This window comes from Gymnodraco acuticeps, unplaced genomic scaffold, assembly GCF_902827175.1.
Source record: "Gymnodraco acuticeps unplaced genomic scaffold, fGymAcu1.1, whole genome shotgun sequence".
Classification (NCBI taxonomy): domain Eukaryota; kingdom Metazoa; phylum Chordata; class Actinopteri; order Perciformes; family Bathydraconidae; genus Gymnodraco; species Gymnodraco acuticeps.
The window spans coordinates 318,418-342,817 of NW_022991603.1; the positions used below are offsets into that span (position 1 = coordinate 318,418).

The 24,400-nt window shown below is 39.9% G+C and overlaps 1 protein-coding gene across 1 annotated transcript in view; it reads right to left on the reverse strand.

The window, feature by feature from the left end:
* The window catches only part of cntnap5a (contactin associated protein family member 5a), a 107,453-nt gene that overhangs the window by 12,088 nt on the left and 70,965 nt on the right, over positions 1–24,400 (reverse strand). The window contains exons 14-20 of the mRNA XM_034198009.1: positions 20,602–20,758; positions 18,392–18,519; positions 16,952–17,122; positions 15,794–16,012; positions 6,665–6,904; positions 4,694–4,921; positions 597–730 (exon numbers count right to left, since the gene is read on the reverse strand). Of these exons, the coding sequence (XP_034053900.1) occupies positions 597–730; positions 4,694–4,921; positions 6,665–6,904; positions 15,794–16,012; positions 16,952–17,122; positions 18,392–18,519; positions 20,602–20,758 (1,277 nt within the window). The remainder of the gene's footprint in view (positions 1–596; positions 731–4,693; positions 4,922–6,664; positions 6,905–15,793; positions 16,013–16,951; positions 17,123–18,391; positions 18,520–20,601; positions 20,759–24,400) is intronic.

Here is a 24,400-nt window from a genome sequence, read left to right on the forward strand (position 1 = left end):
GGAGGAGGGGCTCTGTAAGGAAGTGGCAGATTTGTTCCGGTTGTGTATTTTCAAATTCTAGCGCACTCGAGCTGCTTTCTCCAAAATTACCTACCCCACCTTTAAGCTTTGTGTGGCCAGATCTCCAACGAGTGTTTGCTAAGACAGACAAATCAAAGAATTGATCTGGAAAATACAACTTTAGTATCGGAATGTCAACATGTTTGGAAGTTATGAGGCTGAATGGGTCCAATATTTAGTTTGATGACCCTGGAGCGAAAAAATCAGACATAATCTGTGTTCATGTTCACTTCTTCCATTGGAGTTATTAGACTTAGACCTGGTGCTAGTCAACCCCAAAGAGCCTGTGTCGAAACCAATGAGAGATAGATACAGGAAATGAACTTTGCATTTATTCCTTCTTAGCCAATCAGATAGGACTGTGCTTTAAAAGGGGCTTAAAAAATGAAGCTTTGCAAACAGAGGGTGAATACAGGTATTTTCTGTAAGACAGTATCCGAAAAATAACATATTTTTTAAACATTAAAGCATGTTATCATGTTCTAGAAACCCAATAAATGTCCCCTTTTTTGCGAGGTAGAAAATCTCCTGCTCACCTGTACATAGAGGTTTTTTCCCACTCGGTGGATTCTGATTCGATGGAATCGTCCGTCTGCCAGGTTGGTGAGGACGGGGCTGAACACGTCTGGACTCCTGTCGGTCTGAAGGTGATACCAGATCTGCAGACTCCCTGGACACAAAGCACGAGAAGACGTGTGACACTTTCCAGAAAAGAGACCATATAGAAATGTCCATTGAAGCACTTTATGACGATTGATTCATCTTTGGCTCGATGATAATATAGCCACAATACTTTGGATTCAAGTATGCCGAATACTGAAAGAGAATACACAGTTTTACTGAAATAATGTGGCTGCTTAAATATAAATAGACCACTATCTCTAAACTTCTTCTTCAATTGTCTTTTTTTTTTATAGATATACAAATGTTTCTCATTGCTCATGTCTCCCACACAGAACAAGTCAATATGTGCTCAGTGTTCCTCCCACACACACACAACCAGATCAAAGAGTCAGATAGCTATGCATTGTCAAGTTGAGCTGGGTCAATATTACAATTCCCGGTTTGTAGGTGAAGGGCTTTGTGTAGTGATTCATTTCAAATCCTGAGAGTGCTCCTATAGATGAAGGTCACTGTGGATGAAGTGTCTCCTCTGCCCTTCAGTGTTTACAGAGGCCCGGGGGAACATGGGATCTCTGATTTAACACGAGGGAAAGTCTTAGGACACTGACAATGACTCTGACTAACAACTGCACTGTCACTCAATATGACGCTCTAAGTTTGGATACAGCTTCAAAGCTGTCAGCTAAAAGCATCAACGCTTTCCTCGTGTCAGTGGCTGAAAACGCTGATACTACATCGACAGCAGGAAATAGTCTGTAACAAGTGAGGAACTTTTTCTGAATTTTTTTCCAGACGTAAAGGGAAACACTTATTTTTTCATTGCGATACGATAAACTTTATTGTCTGATCAAGTCTGAGGTTTTTCTTGCATCACAGCAGCTCCTTTCGCAACAGAACAAATACTTTTAAGGAAACAAGGAACAAGATATTTAACATAATAGTGGTGCAGATAGCTGTAAGCAACAACATTTCCATTGTCCAACAATTTTCCAAGATGGCCATCATTTCCAGCCAAGGAAACGGTATTTTACCACAGAATTGTAACTAACACTGGATCAACTTAGATGATTCTGGTATTGAATACATGTTTTTGACTATGGGAAAGAAACATGTATTATTTAGAAACTACTTTTTTTGTCATCTTAAAATGTGGGGCTTATTAGAAAGTATTTGGCACATTAAACCACACTAATTCTAAAATACTACTACTACCACTACCACTACTACTACTACTACTACTACTACTACTACTACTACTACTACTACTACTACTACTACTACTACTACTACTACTACTACTACTACCACTACCACTACTACTACTACTACTACTACTACTACTACTACTACTACTACTACTACTACTACTACTACTACTACTACTACTACTACTACTACTACTACTACTACTACTACTACTACTACTACTACTACTACTACTACTACTACTACTACTACTACTACTACTACACTAGTCCACCCCAAAATACCTCCACCTCCTCCACTACCATGCATGATAGGCTACCCAGTTTTCCATTGGCAGATTGTTAAAAGTAACCTAACATGAGTTTATGTGCTAATTTGAGTACTTGTATCCAGAGATGGCACAAGTAAACACATCCTTGAGTTAAGTAGAAGTACAGATACTCGTGTTTAAAAATACTCGAGTAAAGAAGTTTAGTCAGTACTTCTACTTTTACCAGAGTAAAAGTAAAGAAGTATGGGCTTTGAAATGTGCTTCAGTAAAAAGTACCCATAACTAGCAGCTGTTTTAAAGAGTACCTGACCTCCCTTTATATTAATAGAACAATAATGTCATTGTTAGCTAATGAATGTTTCCATGCTGAACAACGGCAACATGACAACGTTTTCATTGGTCCCTCTTCTTTAGAGAAGACCAGGAAATGATGGATGCACGGATCGTGTTCAAATCAAATAGGCACGCAATGACTCTAAATAATAATGATCACGCCACCAAACACACATTCAGACTAAAGGAACCAGCCTGTTTGGAAAATGTAAGAAGTAGAAAGTACAGGTATTTGGGTTCAACATGTAAGAAGTAAAAGTAAAAAGCCGTCAGAAAAATAAGTAGTGGAGTAAAGTACTGATACCAGAACAATTTACTTAAGTACAGTAACAAAGTATTTGTACTCCACTACTTCCCACCTCTGCTTGAAAGATTACATGGTATATTTAATTATCTGCAGCTCTATAAAAATAAAGACTCTTTAACATATATTTGATATATTTTGTTTTGTTTACAGTCTAAGGTATTTAAAACAAAAACAAGTTTTCCCATGGATATACAAGGACTTGTATTGTGCATATGGACTAGTTTAATGTATTGGACTGTTATATTCCCAGTGTAGACAGATGCAGAGGAGGAGCAGAACCGTGGAGGGTAAATCTATTCATTAGCCCATAATCAGTTTGCACAACATTGCGGGGGCAGCTCCGGTATTTTATCCATGCTGGAAGCTGAGGCAACAGAACATTACCACATTAGCTGCCTGTTAGCCGACACCCTCATTTCGGTTCTGTTTAACACCTTTCCACATGTTGGTCTTAATATATTCATGTGTTAATTATGGTCCCAGACCCTTTGAAAAATAAACCTGTATTTCACACTATGTTTTGACATATCTGAACATGTCCATGCATTCTGTGCTTGCCTGGTGGTTAAAAAAAACACCCAACCATGTTAGCTGGAGTGCAATGGGATTGTGATGGAATCCTTTTAATGTAAGTGGATTTTTTTCCGCCCTAAAAATATAACGATGTTCAAGTGAACCCCGGTGCATCTCATTTGTGGAGCGAAAACGCAAAGTGGACCAGCCCACTGTCAGGAAGCTATCTTCTAACGTATGTAATTATGCAAAATGATTTGGTAACCATGGTAGCACAATGGTGTCAGCCTGTAAGAGCAGGGATTTTATCTGATCAGGAACAGGGAAGTGGTTATATCAGCGCACACAGGTGTGTCCTTCCCCACAATCCCTGGCCCTAGTTTGATCCTGTTTTTATCTGTCATTATTCAAGTGCCTATTTTCTCTCGATTCACCGAAAGACAAGCGGAAAACATGCATATAATGTGATTTTGTTTCGTTCTTTTACCCCTGTTGGCCCATGAAGTGCTAATGATGCAAGAAGGCACCAAAACAGACGTATTTTTGAGTGAGTTTCCTCCCAATTAATTAATGTTATTCCAAAACACCCTACTCCACCCTTCTCTACAAATTACCTTCCTGTAGTGAAGCCACTTCACACACTATAGGTTAGTTAAAATTGGATGATGACACACAGCTAATGAAATTGTTAATTAAAATTGCACTTATTCCACAATTTGAAAAAGGAAACGTGCACTGATACACTTTTCCCCCTGCTGGCAGATTCACTAATTACTTAGTAGGTTACAAATGACATCTGAATAATTGACCCTTTAAGCAAAGTGCTTGACACCTTAAATTACTTAGCAATGTAGATGATAAAGGTTTTGTCCCCAAACAACAGAAAAAGCTCAAGTTAGATTTTGACCTTACAGTCCTCATGTCTTAATCAAATGACTCCCATTTTAACTCGATGCTTCATATGTCAAACTGTTATTCTTTCCATACAAATCATTGCTTATAAATAATGACGTTAGCTGTGCCGCATTTTATCCGACAAGGATTTTAAATGGTGTTAATTGGCTGTGGGCAAACAGGTGTATCATTCCTTAACTGAGATGCAGATATGATATATTCCTAACAGTATATAAATATATAAAACCCAAGTCTACTGTTGTTACTGCAGCATTGATTTGGTTCATGTTACAAGGTGGAAGATGTTTGCTAACAATGCATTTATCCGCTTGGCTGCGAAGCAAAGTTTTTTCCGCTTCGTTGATAAAGGTTACAGGTAACATTGAAAGAAGTATATGAATACTCAGCCATATATTTATCATTGTCATACGTTTGGTGACAGGTCCTTTGTCTTTCATACTTTTAATGTAAAGAGCTGCGTGTACCGTTCTTGGCGAGGATGACAGCGATGTATTGCTGGCTGAAGGTGCTGACAGTGAGCAGCATGGCCGGCCTCTGGGAGGTGACGAAGCTGAAGGCCACGTCCTCTCTGGCTCTGCTGCTGCTCTCCGTGGAAACACTGGACGCCTGCGAGCTTCTGTTCTGCATCACCGAGAAGGGCTCCTGGAAGGTGTAGGTCACCGAGGACTCCATGTCGAAGGACACGGACACCTCTGCACACAGCGGGACACGGGGAAGAGAAAGGAAGAAGAGGTTTCAGTGCCGCGAGCTCTGTTACAACTGTTTTTGAAACGAGATTAAAAGACTAAAAGCCAGCTCATGGCCTCCAGAGGATGCAGGCCTCAACACAACTGTGAATATAAACGTGTTAGGCGAGTGTTGAGCTGCTTTAGTTGAGAAGGAAAGGGGTAACAAGGGTAAAAAGGTAGGAAGTCAAAGTATGGCCCCATTTTATCACTGGCTTAAATGACACTGTTACAGCAACACGTTTATAATGACAAGTAGTTAATAATAAACAATAAATAAAACAATAATTAAATAATAATAATAATAATATAGCACCTTTAAAAGGCGGAGTTTACAAAGTGATTGGACGGAAAATAATATAAAACAAATACATAAATAAAAAACACACAGTATTCAAAGGAATAGTGTAGAGAAGACAAATGATGATAAAAGATAAACCATTAAAATGAATAAAAACAATAAAAGAAAAGTCAATAAAGAAATACAAGAAAAATAAAGAACAATAAAGCAATAAAAACATGACGTCTCATAAAAGACAATAAAAGGGGCTATTAGGAAGTGATTTAGACCGATTCTCCGAGCCAAAGCCAAGGGGTTCTTATGGAGAAAGCACAGTTGCATTTAGATGTAATTCAGTTTCTTTAAGGAACAGCCCAAGCTAAGGATCTGAAGCTGCAGACTGGCTCATTTAGGGTCAGCATTTTATCTTTGTAGCTTGAAGGCAGACCAAGCTGTGCTTTGAGTGTGATCAGTTAAATCTTCAAACCAAGATTTATCATCTGTTAAAACCAGTGAGAAACTAAGTTGTGTTGAAGCCAAAAGGGAATAAAAAAGGTAGTCAAGTCTTGAGAATATACTGTAGATGTGGTAATGGCTGAATGTATTACAGCACCTGCACTGATAGTCTCATTACAGATGCTGCATATCATTAGTGCTTACTAGAGCACTAACACATCTAAACACTAAATCAAAAGCTGAAAATAAAAGGGACAAATCTCCTTGTGAAAAGGCAGTTTAAGCATACTTTTGCTGTAAATGTGAAGTTCTTTGATAATGTCAAAACACAGAGCTTTGAAAATCTGCCATCATAGCGCTGAAAGCATTTCTTTCAGAACTTGCTTTCACTTCCACAAGTTTAACTCCCAGAGGGACACGGATCAGAGGTATAGTCTGTAACCTGCGTGACATATCTGATAGGCACAACAACACAACTAACTGTGGGATCCAAGTTGTAATAAAGCAGAAATATCTTTGAACAGCAGTCGGATTATTTTCATTCTGGCATCACTGCCACTTTTATATTATAAACTATGAGAAAGAGAAAACAGTGTAAACATTGCAGTGTGGTCTGTCACATTGGAAGCCAAATTTCCCATCTCGTGTCGCACCGAATACGCCTTCAAAGTGTTCCTCCTCTGCGTGTGTGCACTGTTTGCTCAGCCTGCTGCTCTGCTGGCTCTGGCGTGTGTCGGTGCCTCCGCTCTGCTCTCACATACCGCCCGAGATAATTGTCTCTAATGCATTTTAAATGTTCTCGGAGTCTGGAGCCAGGACAAGTATTAATTGCCCCTTGCATTACTTGCATTTTTATTGATGCGCTGTAATGGAATAACCTTGGCAATGATTGATTATTTATTTGTGGTAATCAACATTACCCTATTTAAAGAATTACATTAAGTGTGAAGCTTTTGTTGTCGATGGGCACTCACCTTGGTCGCAGGTGGTTCCCCCGTAGGCCGACTGGGAGCAGTCGCACACATAGCCGTTGCTTTTCTCGATGCACCGCCCTCGGTTGTGGCAGAGGCTGCTAGAGCCGCTGCAGTAACCGGGGCAACCTGAGGTCACCCCGGGGGTCAGCTTGGCCCTCTCCTCCAGATCAAAGCAGATGCCGTTGACCGTCAGAGTCCTGATGCAGCCCATGAAGCCTCTCTGCTGGGACGCCGTTCCTCCTGAGGTAGGAAGTAGTGGAGTACAAATACTTTGTTACTGTACTTAAAGGTCACCTATTATGCAAAATCCACTTTTTCATGTATTTTATACATCAACATGTGTCCCCTCTGTGTAAAGATACTCTGAAAGTTTCAGGAAAAAAGATTCTCTCTCTTTTTGTCCTGATCCATTTATATAAAAACCTGTCTGACAATGAGCTGATCAGATTTTGGCCACTTTATGATGTCATTACGATGTTTTGGCTTTTGTAACCATTAGCCAATCAGCAACCAAGGTAACCCCCCCCCCCACCTTATCACCTGAATCTCCTCCTAGAGCACCATTGTGTTATTTTTAACCAAATATCTCTCATGCCCCTTTCACACCAACGCGGTTCCAGGGCCGGATCAGAGCTAGAGCCTGAAAAGCACCGTTCACACCGCAGCGGAGCCGCCTCTAAGCTCCAGAATCCGGTTTGTTTCAAGCACCAAAAAATTGTCGGTCTAGAAGCAAGAACCGCATACGTCACGCTTACGTTGGAGGGGGGCGAGATTAACCTGAGCTAACAGTTAAAGGCGAGTACGGCAAATAAAAGTTGTAACAAGCAGTAGTGCTGAGCAAAGTGACTAGAAGGCAACCACACACTTATAAAAAAAAACACACTTTATAAAGTCAGGCAACACTAACCAGGCTTCGTGTGATTCTGTTTATTTGTGCCTTACTTTGACCATCCGTTTGCTGTTATTGATCATTGTGGAGAGAGGCAGACGTGTTGTTTTGTATTATAGCAGCTATCGGATGGAATCAATACATGGGCTGCACAGGTTGTCGTGTCCGACTATCACAAGTAGAATCATAATGAAAAATACGCCGGTAAAATGTGCCTGTAGAAAACGGCTTATGCCACAGTAGGATAGCAACAAGTAGTCAAGTTATAGTCAGTTTAGCTTCGGTTGCTATGCTAACATCACCCATTTTATGCCAGAGAAACGTTCATAACAGCGTTGTGATGCCAAACAGCGTCAATTCAGACTGACCCACATTCACTCATGGGGAATTGGGGATATGTATCAGCTGCTTGTGTGACAGTCAAACAGTGAATACGTTACAGCGGCCGCTGCTGTGAGTTAACGGGAGAATAAACTCCCGTGGAAGAGCAGCCAGCACTGCAGCAGTCGGTAAATGCCGCTGTAACACATTAATAAACAATGAACCACGGCACTCTGGAGAAAAGTATAAGGTTGGAGAAGTCGTTATTTAATTTAATCTGGCTTCGTGTGATTAAAAGCAACACGATCATCGACCCGACGCAGTCCCCCATTGTTGTTGTAGTGAGCGCCGTTGGGGAGAAAATCAGCGACGTAAACGGTGACGTCATGACGCAGCAGCGGCAGCACCAGTCGGGCTCTGGGCGGTGTGAACAAAACGGGGGCTGAAAAGAAGAACCGGTTCCGAACCAGAAAAGCTCTAGCACAGAGCTAGAACGGGAACTGCGTTGGTGTGAAAGGGGCATCAGAGGGGCTCCTTATTTTCATCTAAAGTAACAGACAGAGAATCAGCACTTTTGAATCAGGGCTGAAACAGAGGGGATTATGGGTAATGCTGCAATGACCTGTTTGGTGTTTGGAGCCAAACACTTCAGAGACATGTTTTTTATATATCTGAGAACTATAATATATTGATGAAAAACAGTATAATAGGGGACCTTTAAGTACATGTTTTTGGTATCAGTAATTTACTCCACTATTTATTTTTCTGACGACTTTTTACTTTTACTTCTTACATTTTCAACACAAATACCTGAACTTTCTATTTCTTACATTTTCCAAACAGCTGGTTCCTTTAGTCTGAATGTGTGTTTGGTGGCGTGATCATTATTCTTTAGAGTCATTGCGTGCCTATTGATTTGAACACGATCCGTGTATCCATCATTTCCTGGTCTTCTCTAAAGAAGAGGGACCAATGGAAACGTTGTCATGTTGCCGTTGTTCAGCATGGAAACATTCATTAGCTAACAATGACATTATTGTTCTATTAATATAAAGGAAGGTCAGGTACTCTTTAAAACAGCTGCTAATTATGGGTACTTTGAACTTAAAGGTCACATGTCATGGCCATTTCCACTGATCATAATTCCATTGTTGAGGTCTACTAGAATAGATTTATATTGTGCAATTTTCCAAACTCACATTGGTTTCGCATACAGCATCTCTGTAAAGTATGTGTATTCAGCAGTATTCACTCTCTCCACTAAACGGCTCGTTGCAGCTCTTGCCCCCCCCCCCTCCCTGTGAGCCCAGTGTGCTCCGATTGGTCGGGACCAGTCGGGACGTTGTGAATCGCGCTGAGCTCCGTGGAGGTGTGATTTCCTTGTTTAGCGATACACAGCGAAACACAGCCAAACTCACCCTGAGCCACACACCTGAGCACACACAAAGTCACAGCCGAAGTAAAAACAATAAGTGTGGCTTGATATTGAGTAAGAAAAAGGTTGATCAACGCTGTGAGAATGGGTCTGAAGAGAGAATGGGTCTGCAGAGAGAATTTCGCCGCCAACTGTCTGTTATCAGCCTGCAGCCTGGGAGGAGAGATCAGCAGAGCTGCCTGCACTGAGTGTGTGAGGAAGTCCGTGGATTGGTCAATTTGGACCAATCAGCGGGGGCTTAACGTAACGGCTCCGCGGACGTAACGTAACGACTCCACGGATTGGTCCATTTCGTTCCGGGGACGACATGACATCATGATGTACCCGGAAGAATAAAATGGACAGTGACGTATCTCCAACGAGGCGTTTTGTTAGAGTTTACTCGCTACATGGTGTACTTTGAGAGTTTTGACTCTGCACACCATTTACATGCATAAAAACCTTCATAACACACAAGGGGACGGGTAATAACCGGAAAAGCATGACATGTCACCTTTAAGTACATTTCGAAGTCAGAGTAAAGAAGTTTAGTCAGTACTTCTACTTTTACCAGAGTATTTTTAAACACGAGTATCTGTACTTCTACTTGAGTAAAGGATGTGTGCACTTTTGCCATCTCTGCTCCTGAGAGGAGAACAACCATTAGTCACATCTAATGCTCGCCGGCTGTGCTAAGAAGCAATCTTTGATGATTTTATAACCATGATTCTCATCAAGGCTGATGAGGATTTACGATAAAAAATTACCTAATTGCTGTTTGCAACTGGGGCAGATCTGAAGGCACTTAAGCGTGAGAAAACTCATTAAGACTAAAAATACAATATATTGGATTAGACAGGTATCGTGAAGACATAACTGTGTGACGCAACAAATGTTTATTACATGGTGACAGCTGCTTATGTACACCTCATAGAAAAGGGACACTGATGACTTTCGATGGAAAGGTATCATTGTTATGCCTGTCATTTATCCCAGAAAGAAAAAACACACAAACAGGTGGGTATAATTTCCTGTCATTATCCCACGAGGCTGATAAATGAGGCTCCATCATAAGTTTTCGAATTTGTCTTGCATATGCAAAGTGTTTGGTGTATGTTGATGGCACAAACAGTAGCTCTCATACATACTAATTTCACTACTGCTAATATTTACCAGGGAAGACTTCTATAAAGAGGGGCTTTCATGGACTGAAAACACACCGTCAATGGGTTGAAGTTATAAGAAAAAAACATCTAAATATCCTTCAAACTTTAAACACTGTGGTGGTGACCTGTCAATGACAAGGTAGCCCTAGCATAAGCAAACCCTGCTTTATAGTCTATTTTACTCTAAATGTGAAGATAATTTAGAAAAGGAACTCCATGCTGTATTGAAGAAGACTTAAAACTAGCAAGTGACACCATAAGCTCACCCGCAAAATGTTTACTGAGGAAAATTAACCACGTAAAGAGTAGGGCCATTTTCTTATAGACCTCTATACATAAGGACTTGCCTTTTGTTTCCCCCCTGCTGGCTATCAGAGAGAATGCAGGTCTGTAGCACTTCCTTATTAGCTTCAGCTTTCAGACCAGTCTATGTTTCAGACCTGAAGGTTGCTGCTTATTTGTAGCATATTTTTTTTGTAAATGAATACATTCAATCTGCAATTTTATAGTCCAGGATATGCAAAAAGTAATGCAAATAGACACATTTTCTCACTGAAATTCCCTGTGTCATGTTAGCTAGCTTTAACCAGGAGTTTTCTATCACACACGCTATGGCATGTTGTAAAAGCCTTTAGAGAATGATGGACAATGAAAGCAGCTCATGAGTGGTATTAACCCTTGTGTTGTGTTGTGTTCGAAAGCTGTTACCGTTCATGGTGTTCCCGGGTCAATTTTGACCCATGATTTATCTCAGTCCAAAACACTCAAAAATAATGACTATCATCCAATATTGTTTTAACTACATCATAACTAACTTATTATGCATTCATAACCGTACAATCCTGTTGTAATTTTATTGTATGGCCCCATTACTAATGGCAAACATAAGGGTTAAGTATATGTTAGGTACCATGGCTTGCGAGTCATCAAATCTATGAGCATTAGTTTTGTTTACTTCACCATTTGTTAAATGTCAATACACAACTCTGCTCAACTGCCCTTTTGCCTGACTAACCACGGTGCTGCTGCTCAGTTGCTCATATAGGTCTTTGCTTTGTCTATGTTGGCGAAGCTGCTCTGTAATTTAAAGTGCTCCATAATTGTTGTTTTGCTTTGTTGAACTATAATTAGCTTTTTACTGCTGCCTAATCTGCGTTGGGTTTACGTCTGTCAGTGTTTTGCTTTAATTGATATGCCCTTCATCATGATTTTTGTTCTACTCTTGTTTATAGATTTTTAGGCTGCCAACTTTACACCTGAACAGGGACTACAGATGAAAACTAGCTCCCTGGCACAGTCTGGCATATTTACAGTAATGTATTTTTAATACCCACTGTCCCTGAGAAATAAAAACAGTATAAATAAATTATGCTCAGACGGGAATCACATATAAATCTATCTCTAAAAAGTATTTTTCATGTGACCACCAAGGTACTTTAATCCTAAAATAATTGCTATAACTGCATGTATAAAAATATATAATATATAAAATATAAAAGCATTTCCAAACCTGTTTTCTGCAAACTTGCCTATATTTGTTCAGGGTGACTATCACAAAGACTTGATTTAATACAGCCTTTCAGTATAATTACAGTATATCTACACAGACCGAGAAATATAATTTAGTCAAATTCAATTTCTACTATCCATCACGGTTGACTATAATCGAATAAAGACAAATGGAAAGTGCTTTTAAATAAATAATTAGCAGCCTTACTGTCTTGCGTAATACATTGTGAAGCTACTGAATATTCCTATGTGGAGTTGGTGATAAATGCGGGCAAAGATATCAATTGAACACTCTTTAAAGAGACCCTATGCAGGGGTTTTCCCTTTGCTGTAGTGTGTTATTTAGGTCTCCATCACCCCCGCCCGTCTAAAACACCTCCATTGGACTACTTTTTTTATTGCTATAACATAATGACATCACTATGTAACACTCACGCTTCCATTAGCTAGCGCTCCAACACATCTCTGAGTGGTTGACCAATCACAACAGATTCATGTTAAAGTAGAGGCACTAAATAACTTTAAATAGTGTTATTGAGATATTCTTATACTTGTCTTTTTTTTGTGCATAATAGTGTTTTGTTTGTTTCATTAAATAAAGGCCATTTTGTTGCAGCTATTATTTATATAGAGAGATTTTATATTTTATAAACTGGTCATCATTTTTTTGTCGTCTACTTTTCCAAACTACTAATCAGTTTTAAATTGGCAGGGAAAGCCTTTAAGCCATTGTCTTTGAAGAAGTGATAAAATGTCACCTTCTTATGAAAACAATTACATCTTCACCAAATGGCAATGTCTTCTGAGATCAACAGAGGTCATTGCTTCATTTCCATGTACCCTCCTTATAAATGATTTCTAAAAGTAAATGACCCATTGAGTGCACGAACTGGAGGCCTACAGTATAAAAAGGAGAACACATGAAAAAAAACCTCCCTTTTTTAAATGGGGTCTGTCCCCTCCAGAGGGCTGGTGTATTATTAAGGAGACACATTAAAATGTCAGAGCAGGGAAAGGCTAGAGCAATGTGAGAGGAGAAAGAGAGCAGCTGTGCTTCTGAATCAGAGCAATAATGAAAACATAATAAAACACATTCATTCTTCACAGTAGCTTACAGGGCAGGTTTGTGTATTTTTTTAGCATTATTGTTAGCTGTAATCACTTCCCCTCTCCATTTGAGCTGTGAAGAGACACCTTTGCACTGTGACTACATTGCAAAAGACGGTGACATAAAAATCTGTCTTTGCTCTGTGCAGAAGTTCATTTTAAAGTTCAGCTTAAGCTAAGATAAAACCTCTCCAAAAGCCTCGACTTTATTGCATTATTACTCTTTCAAAAGTACAAAAGGCATTTGAGTTTAGCTTTGAGTCCTTTGAACTTTCCTTTAAAGCTGTACCAATCAATACTTTTATATGAACAATTACAAATGTGAACTTTGTTGCTCCTGATGATAAACCAACAGGGAATTATCACCGACTTGTGGTAATAATATCTTTCTTTGCTTTGCTTTTAATTGCCCGCACATTTTCTAACTTGCTATCTTTATCTTCAGCAACAGGCTGTTAACGTTTTCACTACTTTCAGACACAGTTGGCAACTAGCTTCTGAAAACAGAGAAGCATTGAGTACAAAATAAACAGATATTTTCAACAGAAATCGGTTGAGACCAGAGTGCAGGCACACAAATGAGGCTAAAATATGATTTGTTTTACTCACTGGCTAATCTTGAGACTCTTCTTTCAGACAATGGAACACATCATCCACAATACAAGGTGATTATATTCCCACTCTTCTCTATTCGCGTAGAGCAGTGTTTCTCAAACTTACCAAGGACCACTTAACCAATAAAAAAACACTCGCGGACCACCTAACTCCACAAATATAAAAAAACACATGGTTTTTCTAGAACAGAATACAAATCGCCTGGAAATGGTACAAACAGGTGGCAACATGTGTGACGAAGGTGTTGCACTGGGCTATATCATGCAATGGAAAGTGAAACTTAAGCTCGCTCCATTGCGGAGATATTCCCGCGAGAGTGCGGAAAACTTAAATGTATTTATTTATTTCAAATGTGAAATGTTACCAATATACTCACGGACCACTAGGGGGCGCTCACGGACCACCAGTGGTCCGCGGACCACACTTTGAGAAGCACTGGCGTAGAGTTATCCAAAATGCACTAATGTTATACTTATTAAGCATTCCTATATGTATTCTGAAGGATTGTACAGAGGGGTTTGTTCATGTATCATTCAAAGCCTAATTTATAATGTACATGTATTCATAAAAACATGGCAAAAAAGGATTTTCTGTAATGACTGTTGAGAGTATTTTCTGATTTATGGAATGGTTAAGCGATATCCAAAATTCTCATAGGTGAAATCTCTTAAAACCCTATCCAACAAGATAATGCCTTATGTGAAAATGCAAAGATACAATTTAGAAACATTACAAAATAATTGTATCATTATAAATAATCAACTGGGGAAGTTTAATGAGGCTATCGATTATTCAAAGAGGCCGTTTTATGCTTTTTATGGTTTTCCAATTCCTGTAGTGTGCTATTAAGGTTTGTGTGCATGTAAATGGTCTCTAAAGAATACAATCCCAACGATCCCTTCAGAGGGAGTTTCTCACACTGCCCCCCCCTGCTGAAACACCTCCATTGTCTCCTTTGTTTACTTCCAGAACATAGTGACATCACTATTAAACACTCGTAATTCTATTGGCTAGCGCTCCAACACATTGAACATGATAGGCTAAGGGGCGTGACATCTCTAAGCGGTGGACCAATCACAACAGAGCCGGCCAGCTAACCAATCAGACCTCTGGTTTCAGACAGAGGGTGAAAAGAGGTGCTGCAGCACAGGCAGCGTGAGAAAAATAAAGAGCTTTTTGAACATTAAGGAATGGTACGGAGCCCCCTAGGGGACATGGAGAAGAAAAAACAATTATTTGAAAACAAATACAAATAAAATGTTTTGCGAGATCTCGCAAAACCCCTTTGCGAGATCTCGCAAAACCCCATTGCAGTTTGTAGACGGTCCCTAAGCACTCCTCTCCCGCCTCCAGCTGCGGATTGTGACAAATTATTGATGTTTAGCTCGGATGACGGCGCGTATCGAACTGTTCTGATAAAAACGACTCTGTAGCTCGTTCTCTACCTTGCTATGATTGTAAAGTCATGTTGTTTGTATTTTTACAACGTTATGTTCATGAGTTATTGATCCGCGAAATTCGAATCTGTCAATAACTCAGCTCAGAGGAACGTGCATGTCCCCTCGCTCTGAGTGTTTTCTTGAGGTGTCGCCACTTATGTGAAACCCTTTATATAAACAGTCTATGTGTGAAACCCGTGCCTATTGCCAAGCACTGATGTTATATCTTTATATTTAAGGCCAAGCTCAAAGTAAAATCGATGAACCGCTCCATTGTTGTGGTATCTGTGTTGCCGTAGCAGCCGAACTGACCAGGAAGTACTAAATGAAATGTTTTGCGAGATATCGCAAAACATTTTTTTTTCTGTTCAAATTATTATTATTTTTCTTCTCCATGTCCCCTAGGGGGCTCCGTAGAATGGAGACATGTCACAGGAGAGAAACTAAATACAAATATAAACCTGAGAATAATATCTCCTCTTTAAAATTGTTATGATTGTCACCAATAGTGCCTCCCCTTTAACAGAGGGCTTACGTTCACCAGGCAGCCTTTATAATGGGATAATATGTCAAAGTGGTGTTTACATCTTGCTGCAGGTTACAATGAATTACTATCATATGATAAAGCAGTCTCTGGTGGAGGCATGTTCAGTCTGACAGCGAGCCTACCTACGAACAGCTGGCTGCTGAGACGCAAGCGGAGGTGTCCGTCAGCCGGAGCCTCCAGGAAGCGGGGGGGAAGCTGGTCGACCTGCAGCGACGCCTCCTTGGCGTTACGCTCTGCCCTCACGTAGTGCCACTGTCTGTCATTCAGGGGAAGGTGGGACTTCACGGACAGGATCGCTGGACCGTTTCCCACATCAAAGGAGAAAGTCACCACAGAGGGAGCTGGCGGGCCAGAGGACACACACACACACACACACACACACACACACACACACACACACACACACACACACACACACACACACACACACACACACACACACACACACACACACACACACACACACACACACACACACACACACACACACAGGTCAGACTGAATGAGATATGAGTTTTTTATGTTCTTCTCTATCCTGCCTTTCTGATGCAATGCGATACAATGCTGCTGGGAAAACTTGATGACCTGAATAGATTTATGAGGGGGCTCAGCTGACAGCACGTCAATATTTTACAATGTCTCCGATGCTGCAGCAATACATAATGGCTCCAAATATCCTGAGAAGTCCTCCCTTAGGTTTGTGAACAAAACACTGTAATCAACCATTTCAAATCTCTTAACAACTGCAATTATTAAACTAATCCACTGCTGCTAACACTTCCTCTCTAAGGGCTGGATAAGTACTTAATACTGGACCATTTCTGTTCTTATATTCTTTAAAGCTATACTGAAAACCTTTTAACTGCAGTGCATTTTCTTCACTGGTGGTCATGAACACGAGTCAATCTTTTTCATAAATGTATCTGATTGGCAGCATTTGACTTCCTCTTTCGTCTGCAAGACCATTTTCCTCTGTCTTGGGTGTTCATTAAGGATTTCAGCTTCGCAAAATGGGTAGTAAGGAAATGCTTTTAACGTCTCCTGTAACAGCATCACACAGCTGTTGACTGTGTCATTAGGATTACATCACGCTGTGCACACCTGACAGCCAGCTTCTAGGGGAAATTAAACTGTCAACTACAGTACAGCTAGCATTTCCAGATGTGCTTTTAAAAATAAATCCCTGACAGGATCTTTTTGTGGGTGTTCTTCTGTTTGCATGTCCTTGTCATGTACCTCTCTTTCCCTACTTGTCTATTCTGGTCAGAAAGTTGACTCACAGCTGAGCTCCACTCGGATGAAGTCCTTGAGGCCCTGGTTTTCCAGAAACACCCCTGAAGGCGCGCTGGTCTTGAAGTGGAAGGAGATATCAGAGGCGAGCTCGGCCTGCAGCGTGGGGAAGTAGAGGTAGGAGGACTCCTGGTAGAAAGACGCTGCGTTCCAAATAGACTCTGGAATGAAAAGAGAAGAAGAGTTGAGATAGGAAGATTCCTGACTTGGAGGCTGTGCACAAAGTTTTCTTTTGTTTCCCTGTTTGCCTAATTTGCACCTTTTCATCAATTTGAGAAAGATTAAACCTGAGGAAAAGGCGTTAATGAAACGCATGTGATCAGTCAGTGTTTCCACAGTTTACTTCTGGTTTTCAACAGGAATGCCTTTGGTGTCAGAATTCACACACTCTGAACAACCGCTGCCTGTGTCAAACCCGCTAAGACTAACAGGGCACCAGCATCATTCACAGCATCGCAGGAGATGTGGCAAACCACACATAACATAATTGTTTGGAACACTTTAACACATTTAACAAATGCTGTAGTTCCTGTTGTGAGACAGTCTTTGTATTTCACATTATATGCAGATTTCCTTTTCAGTAAGCCGTTTTATTTGGCGCATTCAAAATGTCCAGATCCTTTGTTAGGAGTGCTCATTGCTGGGGGATGCTGTGGTGCCGAGGTTAAATAATAAGTCAAATAATGCCATTAAAAGTAAATCAGTTCCTCGTATAAAAACGACTGCATTTTCTATTAAGTGAAAAAGGTTTATTTCAAGGGAATAACAAGGTCTACATGCAAATTACCAAAGCTATTACTTCTCTTAGCAAACTGTAATACAATTATTTGCACAATAGGAAACGTTTTTCAGTACATATTCATACATTCATAATAATATAGTTTAGCTTATGATATGTCTTATAATGTCTAGAAATGGTTTAAAAGTGGGAAAGGGGAAACTAAATAGGTCACAACACAGGAAATATTCCCTATCCTCTGTGCAGACATATTTAATTTCTGCAGGAAACACTCTCTCCACTTGAATTTGAAATAAAATCATGGGGGTCTCTGAGCTACATTTGACTGCAGATGAGCTACTAACAATTCCCTGCCCTTTGTCCACACCTCACTCTGGGACATTAAGCAGAAAATATCTACAACCTCTTTCATGTTCCCGTGCTGCTTTTCAGGCTTCCCCCCGTGTCTCCCCTCATTTTTTGGACTCTTGCCTGGCTGCACAACATGAGTTTGTAAAGACAGATTTCACGAGGTGATAGTCCTCCCAGCCAGAGGTCTGACTTGTTATTTGTTTTAACTTTGTACTCATGGATAAACACATGAGGTGTGAAGGCATCCTCTCAGCTCTGATCAATCCTAAAAGTGGGAATCAAGGTTTCCATCTGCAGCCAAATCTGGCACAGTCGCTTCAACACTGAGGTGATCACCTACTGTCTCCATAACAACGCAGAGGCCCGATGTGGTACACAGCCTGCGAGCCCGTTCGGTTGGTGTCTCCGATGACTATCTGGCTCACTGGCAGGTGGTCTTTATAGGAGAGGATTCCTGTGTCATTAGCCCTGTGGCACACAAAACAGAAATAAATAAATAGTAACACGGTGCCCTGGGGGCGGATGACTTTCTGGGGATTCAGATAAAGGCATCCATTCCTCTGCATTAGCACAGAGCGGAGAGTAAACACATTCAAAAAGGGGCAATCTATCACGGTGCAGACAGCCGCCTCTGGAAATATGCAAACTGAGCTGAATCGAGAGAAGCTTTGCATTGGATTAACACACAGTAAACAAAGAGCGTCTAATACACCACCTCTACAATGCAGCCTTTGTCTTTTCCTTCAGTGCTTAAAAATATGATTAGATTGATCATGATTGTTATAATGTCTCTGAGCTGTAATTAATCAACTTGGGGTAAACAGTGGTATGAGATTGTTAAAGATTCTGCGTCAATTGATTCGAATGAACTTTAGAGGCAAATAGAAAACTGAATCTGGACTCTGAGATGTTCTTGGCGCTCTGCGATGTAGATTCATTCTCTCCTAATTGATTTTTGTTGAATCCCAAATCGATAATTTGGCTTCTTAATCATAAGTATTTAATCTGTGGGTTATCTCAGGGTTTCAGTTTATGGATGTCCCAGAGAGCGAGCGATTATGAGATCATTTATGCTATTATTCATCTGGGTTTTACTTCTCTCATGGTCTTGACCCATTTTATTTTACATACTGGACATTTACATACAGTATAGGGAATCTTATTTTTAGATCAGGACAGAGCGCCTATAGCAGCGACTTTTTTATGAACACCCAGCTTAAACTAAATCATTTCTAAAATAGATAATCCCTTCATTAATGTTCTAATCTTCAATTGTTTTCCCTAACAGGTTTATTTAACCGTGTGTTCATTGTGGAGGATGGAGGTTGTAGCAGTGCTGGAGTTTGACTGAGTACATTTACTCTTGTACTTTACTAGAGCTATGCTAGGTGAGGTACTTTACTTGACTATTTTCGTTTCATGCAACGTAATACTTCTACTCACTACCCCAATCCATCAGAGATTCTTCCTCCCTCACAGCATTCAAAACATCACTCAAAACCCACCTGTTCAACACTGCATTCAACCACTGACCCCCCCCCCCCCCCCCCCCCTATTTTCTGTTTTGTTTATCTCTTTTTGTATTTCTTTGTTGTCTGTTTTTTTATTTTCTCTTGTCTTTTTTCTTAATTCTCTGTCAAAGCGTCTTTGAGTTTCATGAAAAGCGCTATAAAAGTCCCATGTATTATTATTATTATTACTATACCACATCTGAAAGAACATATTACACATGTACTAGACAGTTTAGTTACAAGTTACTTTTCAGATAACACATTTTCCTAGTTTTCCTCTCCAGTGTAAAAAAAGAAAATCCGAAACAGTAAAAACTACAGTTTTCCATAATGTTTTATATTACTTCTTAAACTATATAAACAACCATTTGGGATTAGCTGGAAACAGGGGCATTTTTCGGTTTTGCTTTTAGAATCAGCAGAAGCTCCATAAATATAATGATAATATACGATGCATTGATGTAGATTAATTTACCCAACAGAGCATTCAAAAAGCACAACCTGAACGAGCAAAATGCAATACATTATGCACATGAATGGAGCAGCAATATACATCCAAAAACACAATATATTTAAAAACTGATAGGAAACATTTGACTGAACAATAACTACTTTAACTTGTAGTGGAGCATTAAAAATGATAAAGTGTGGTATTTCACTTTAGTATAGGATCTGAATACTTCTTTCACAGCTTGTAAATTGTGTTGCAACATTTTCTCTACCCTCAGAGATACATAGTACATGTGGTGTACAAAATAATAGAAACACCTCTTTCAATAAAAAGTGCCCCGATAAACATTCCTGTTGTTGTGTTATTGTTGGAGGAGCTCGGGTCAGAAGAACTTCATTGCCATGTCTACACTGTAGCCTTGTGCATATGACAATAACACCTTTGAATCTTCAATATCACAGGAAATGTTCTCTCTGATCTAAAAAAATGCCAATTATGTGTGTGTGTGTGTGTGTGTGTGTGTGTGTGTGTGTGTGTGTGTGTGTGTGTGTGTGTGTGTGTGTGTGTGTGTGTGTGTGTGCAGTTTACCATGAGTCAGTATCAGCATCACAGTTGCAGAAGTAGTTCATGTCCACGCAGTTCTCCTCCAGGCTGCAGGAGCACTGCTGCACCCCCGGCAGGAAGCCCCCCCAGTAGCTGCGCTTCTCCCCCTGCCAGTCCAGCCACCAGGTGAGCGGACTCCCGTCTGAAACAACACAGCGGACAGTCGGTTACCACGGAGCTCACGCTTAAGTAGTTCAAGGTCATGGGTTATAGTAGGAGGATTGCATTTCTTTGCTCCACTGGATCTATCTCAAAATGTAAAAATAAGACTCTTAAACACCTGCACTTTTGAAAGAACATCCATAACATTCATCTGTTTGCAACTTATATATCAATATTCTAATTCCAAACTATTCTTGCACTATTTATATTATATTATATTTTATTTACTTGCACTATTATCTGTTTTTGCACTGTTGGAGGAGCCTGTGACCTCAGCATTTCCTTGTCATAACTACACTGTAGCTATGTACAAATGACAATAAAAGCCTTGAATCCTTGAAAAATGTGTTTTTGTGCACTGAAGAATAAAGAAAATCAAATACACCAAACAAATATTAAATATTTATAGATAGCATGCGACTGTAAAATTAATCTGTGAGAGGCTGCTGCGCGAGAGGCTTACATAAACATGAGACATTATAATGAGAATAAAATCAAACAAATCAATAAAGGTGATTCACAATATGATTCAAGGGACAGGTGGCGCAGTGGTCTGTGCGTTTGATCATCAGATCAAGGGGGCGTTGGGGAACTCCAGTTCGAAACCCGCTCCCGCCCCACTGCGTCAGGCCGTTGTGTCCTTGGGCAAGACGCTTCACCCGAATTTGCTCCTGTGGGTATTGTCCACAGTGGATGACCATTACATGTATGTATGATCTGTATTTGTAAAGCGCTTTGAGAGTCATTGATAAAGCACTATAATAAATATAAGGATTATTATTATTAATATCTCACACAACCTGAACACTTTAGGTAATCAGACCATTTTAGCTACAAGTCCACACATAAAGTGTTCAAGCACCGAGAACAGTTTGTCTATTTGTTACACAAATAAACATGATATAATATATGCAGACCCAGCTCCACATACATGAAACATGTGGCATTCATTTTAAAGGTTATACACACATACACTATCACATCTATCACTTTTACACAGTCATATTCAATGCATTCACACTTTAACATTATGTAAATAGATATCCTGTTATTTTTACTCCGCTTTTTTTTTATCAACTCCAATTTGAAAGCCTAACCAGTGACGCTGACTGCATGTTAGCTTAAGCTAGACGCCCTCTATATATTACATCTGCTGCATTGCTTATTTGTATCTGTCACTGTTTTTATGTATGGTTTATGTGAAATAAACAAACACATCTTCTTTGTTGTTGTTGTAATTCAACCAAATTGTTTATTCCCTGCATTGCATAAATAGATTTGTTTTGTTTCTCTGCTCGGGCTTCGTAACAAGTTGCCTATGTGAACACGAGGTAAAGGCATAATTCATCGCCTCCACTACGGGGTTAAGTGATCCAGCTTCAATCATCCGTCACACAACGTGACCGTGCATCGCAGATGAGGCCAGCGAGAGGGAAAGCCCATTAAGCCACATGCCACAACACATAATCAAGTGTCACATGGTAAGATGCCCTCATCCTCCCCGGCATACATTATAGCTGCATACGTTTAAATATATGGATGGACATGACATATTAGTATGATACAGCGAACAATGTCCTATCTCTATTAACTCGCCCTCCATGTGAAATTATGCTTGTGTAGATAACACTTCTCTAAACAGGATCTGACAGCCTGTGACAAACGGTTTAATGCCACCATGGGTTTACTCGATGACGGCAAATATGGCTTTCAGAAATCAGAAATACAGAAAAACGACGAGCTTTAAACTTAATAACAGCCATATAATGATAGATAGCATTGAGGCTCTTGAAGGAGATGTGGGGGAAGATGCATTGGAACAGGCATAGGCTCCTATTACTGAAGTATGAATATTGAGTCGTTGCATCACACTGTTTCAGTCTGACACCCAGGCCAGGCGACAGGATCATGTGACTGAGGGGGGTGTTAAACTGCAAGGTGGCAATTTTCTTTATTAAATAAATACATTGACTTAACCATGCAATAGCTCGCAAAAGGCTTAACAACAACAATGTGTAATGCTACTGTTTTTCAAATCAAACAACACAATTATGAATCAGAGCACTCACATGGGAAGGTAACTCTAACAGAGTCTAAATACATATTTTATTTTATTTACAATTCTCCGTCACAATCAGCAGGGGAGGTGCAGAAACACCCGTCTCTCTTTCTCCCTCCTCAAGCTGTTGCTTTCTTTACAACCATGAAAAGCAAGCAGGCAAAGAAACCAATCAGTGAATACATGTTCTGTCTGTTTGTCTATTGATCTCCTCGGTTTCAGCGCTACTGACAGCGCCACACCTCCAAACTCAACAAACAGCGCTGTCTACGGAGCCAATAGGCACGGAAAAAACATTTTAAATTATCTGAGTTGCTATTAAATACATTATTTAGCATATATCCTAATATCTTGCAGGCATTTTGTCAGCACTTAATTAGGACTGGGCAATACATCAATACATATTATGAAATGAGACATTGTCTTAGATTTGTTGATATTGTCATGACTTGTATCTTATCTTATGGTACTTCTCATCTTATTAGGTGTTTCTTTTCCTGGTGTTTAAGGCTGCATGATAGAATCGTGTGGTTTGTTCCTTCTGATTGTTGTTGTTTTCTCTTAATTGCCTCAAACGTTAGTCATTACTGTCCCTCCATCCAATGTATTACTGATAATGGTTTGAACAAAATCTCATTGTTTGAATCTTTTTCGAATTTAACAAAATCGTTGCAATATCAATATCGTGGTATTTAATCAAAAACATCGTGACATTTGCTTTCTTCACATCGCCCAGCCTTATGTGTAAAACAGGCAAATGCCAAATAACGTGAACCCTAAAAGCCAAAGTCTGACTTGAAGTATAAAAACACAAAAAGACATATATGCAGTGGTAAATAGGACAGAAAATAAAAATAATATAGGCGCAGTAAACACTGTTTGCTTGTACAACACTGGCCAACAAACCAGCATAATAATTACAAATCTTAAAATGAATGAACTCTTAATTGTCTTTTGACTGTATCTTTTGATTAGCTCACTGTACACCTGTTCCTTTCTACACTGCGGCTCATCTTAAATCCCTCCTCAGACACTGAACACACACAAAAGACAATCAATACTTCCTGAAGCAGAGATGACTCTCACTCTCCCTCTCAAATTGGCTGGATAATGTCAGGACATGTTCACAGCCAGCAAAGCAAATACAGCTTTCTGTCTCCCCACTAAGATTAAGGGAAATCAAAATGTTGACAACTCCCGCACATGAAGCCCTTACATGCAGCGGCTAGAGCCTGCAATGTTCGTCACAGACAAAATGCAAAGGATTTGGGAACAAACAACGGTGGAGGAATACTGTGACAGGCCAACATTGAAATGGTGAATTGAGATTCTGATGATGGCACTTCAACACCATCGAAAAAAGTGCTAGTTGTCGTTCGAAAAAAGTTCTAGTTGTCGTCAAAGATTGGTATTTCATCAATCTCAAACAAATAACAAAGAGAGTTTTTAGAGGGTGACACTGCAAATGATTTTTTTTCAAAATTCTAAACAAATACAAGACACATCTCAACAGCTGGTTGGACAGGCTGACATCACTCTGAGATACCATCGCTAGAGTGAAAC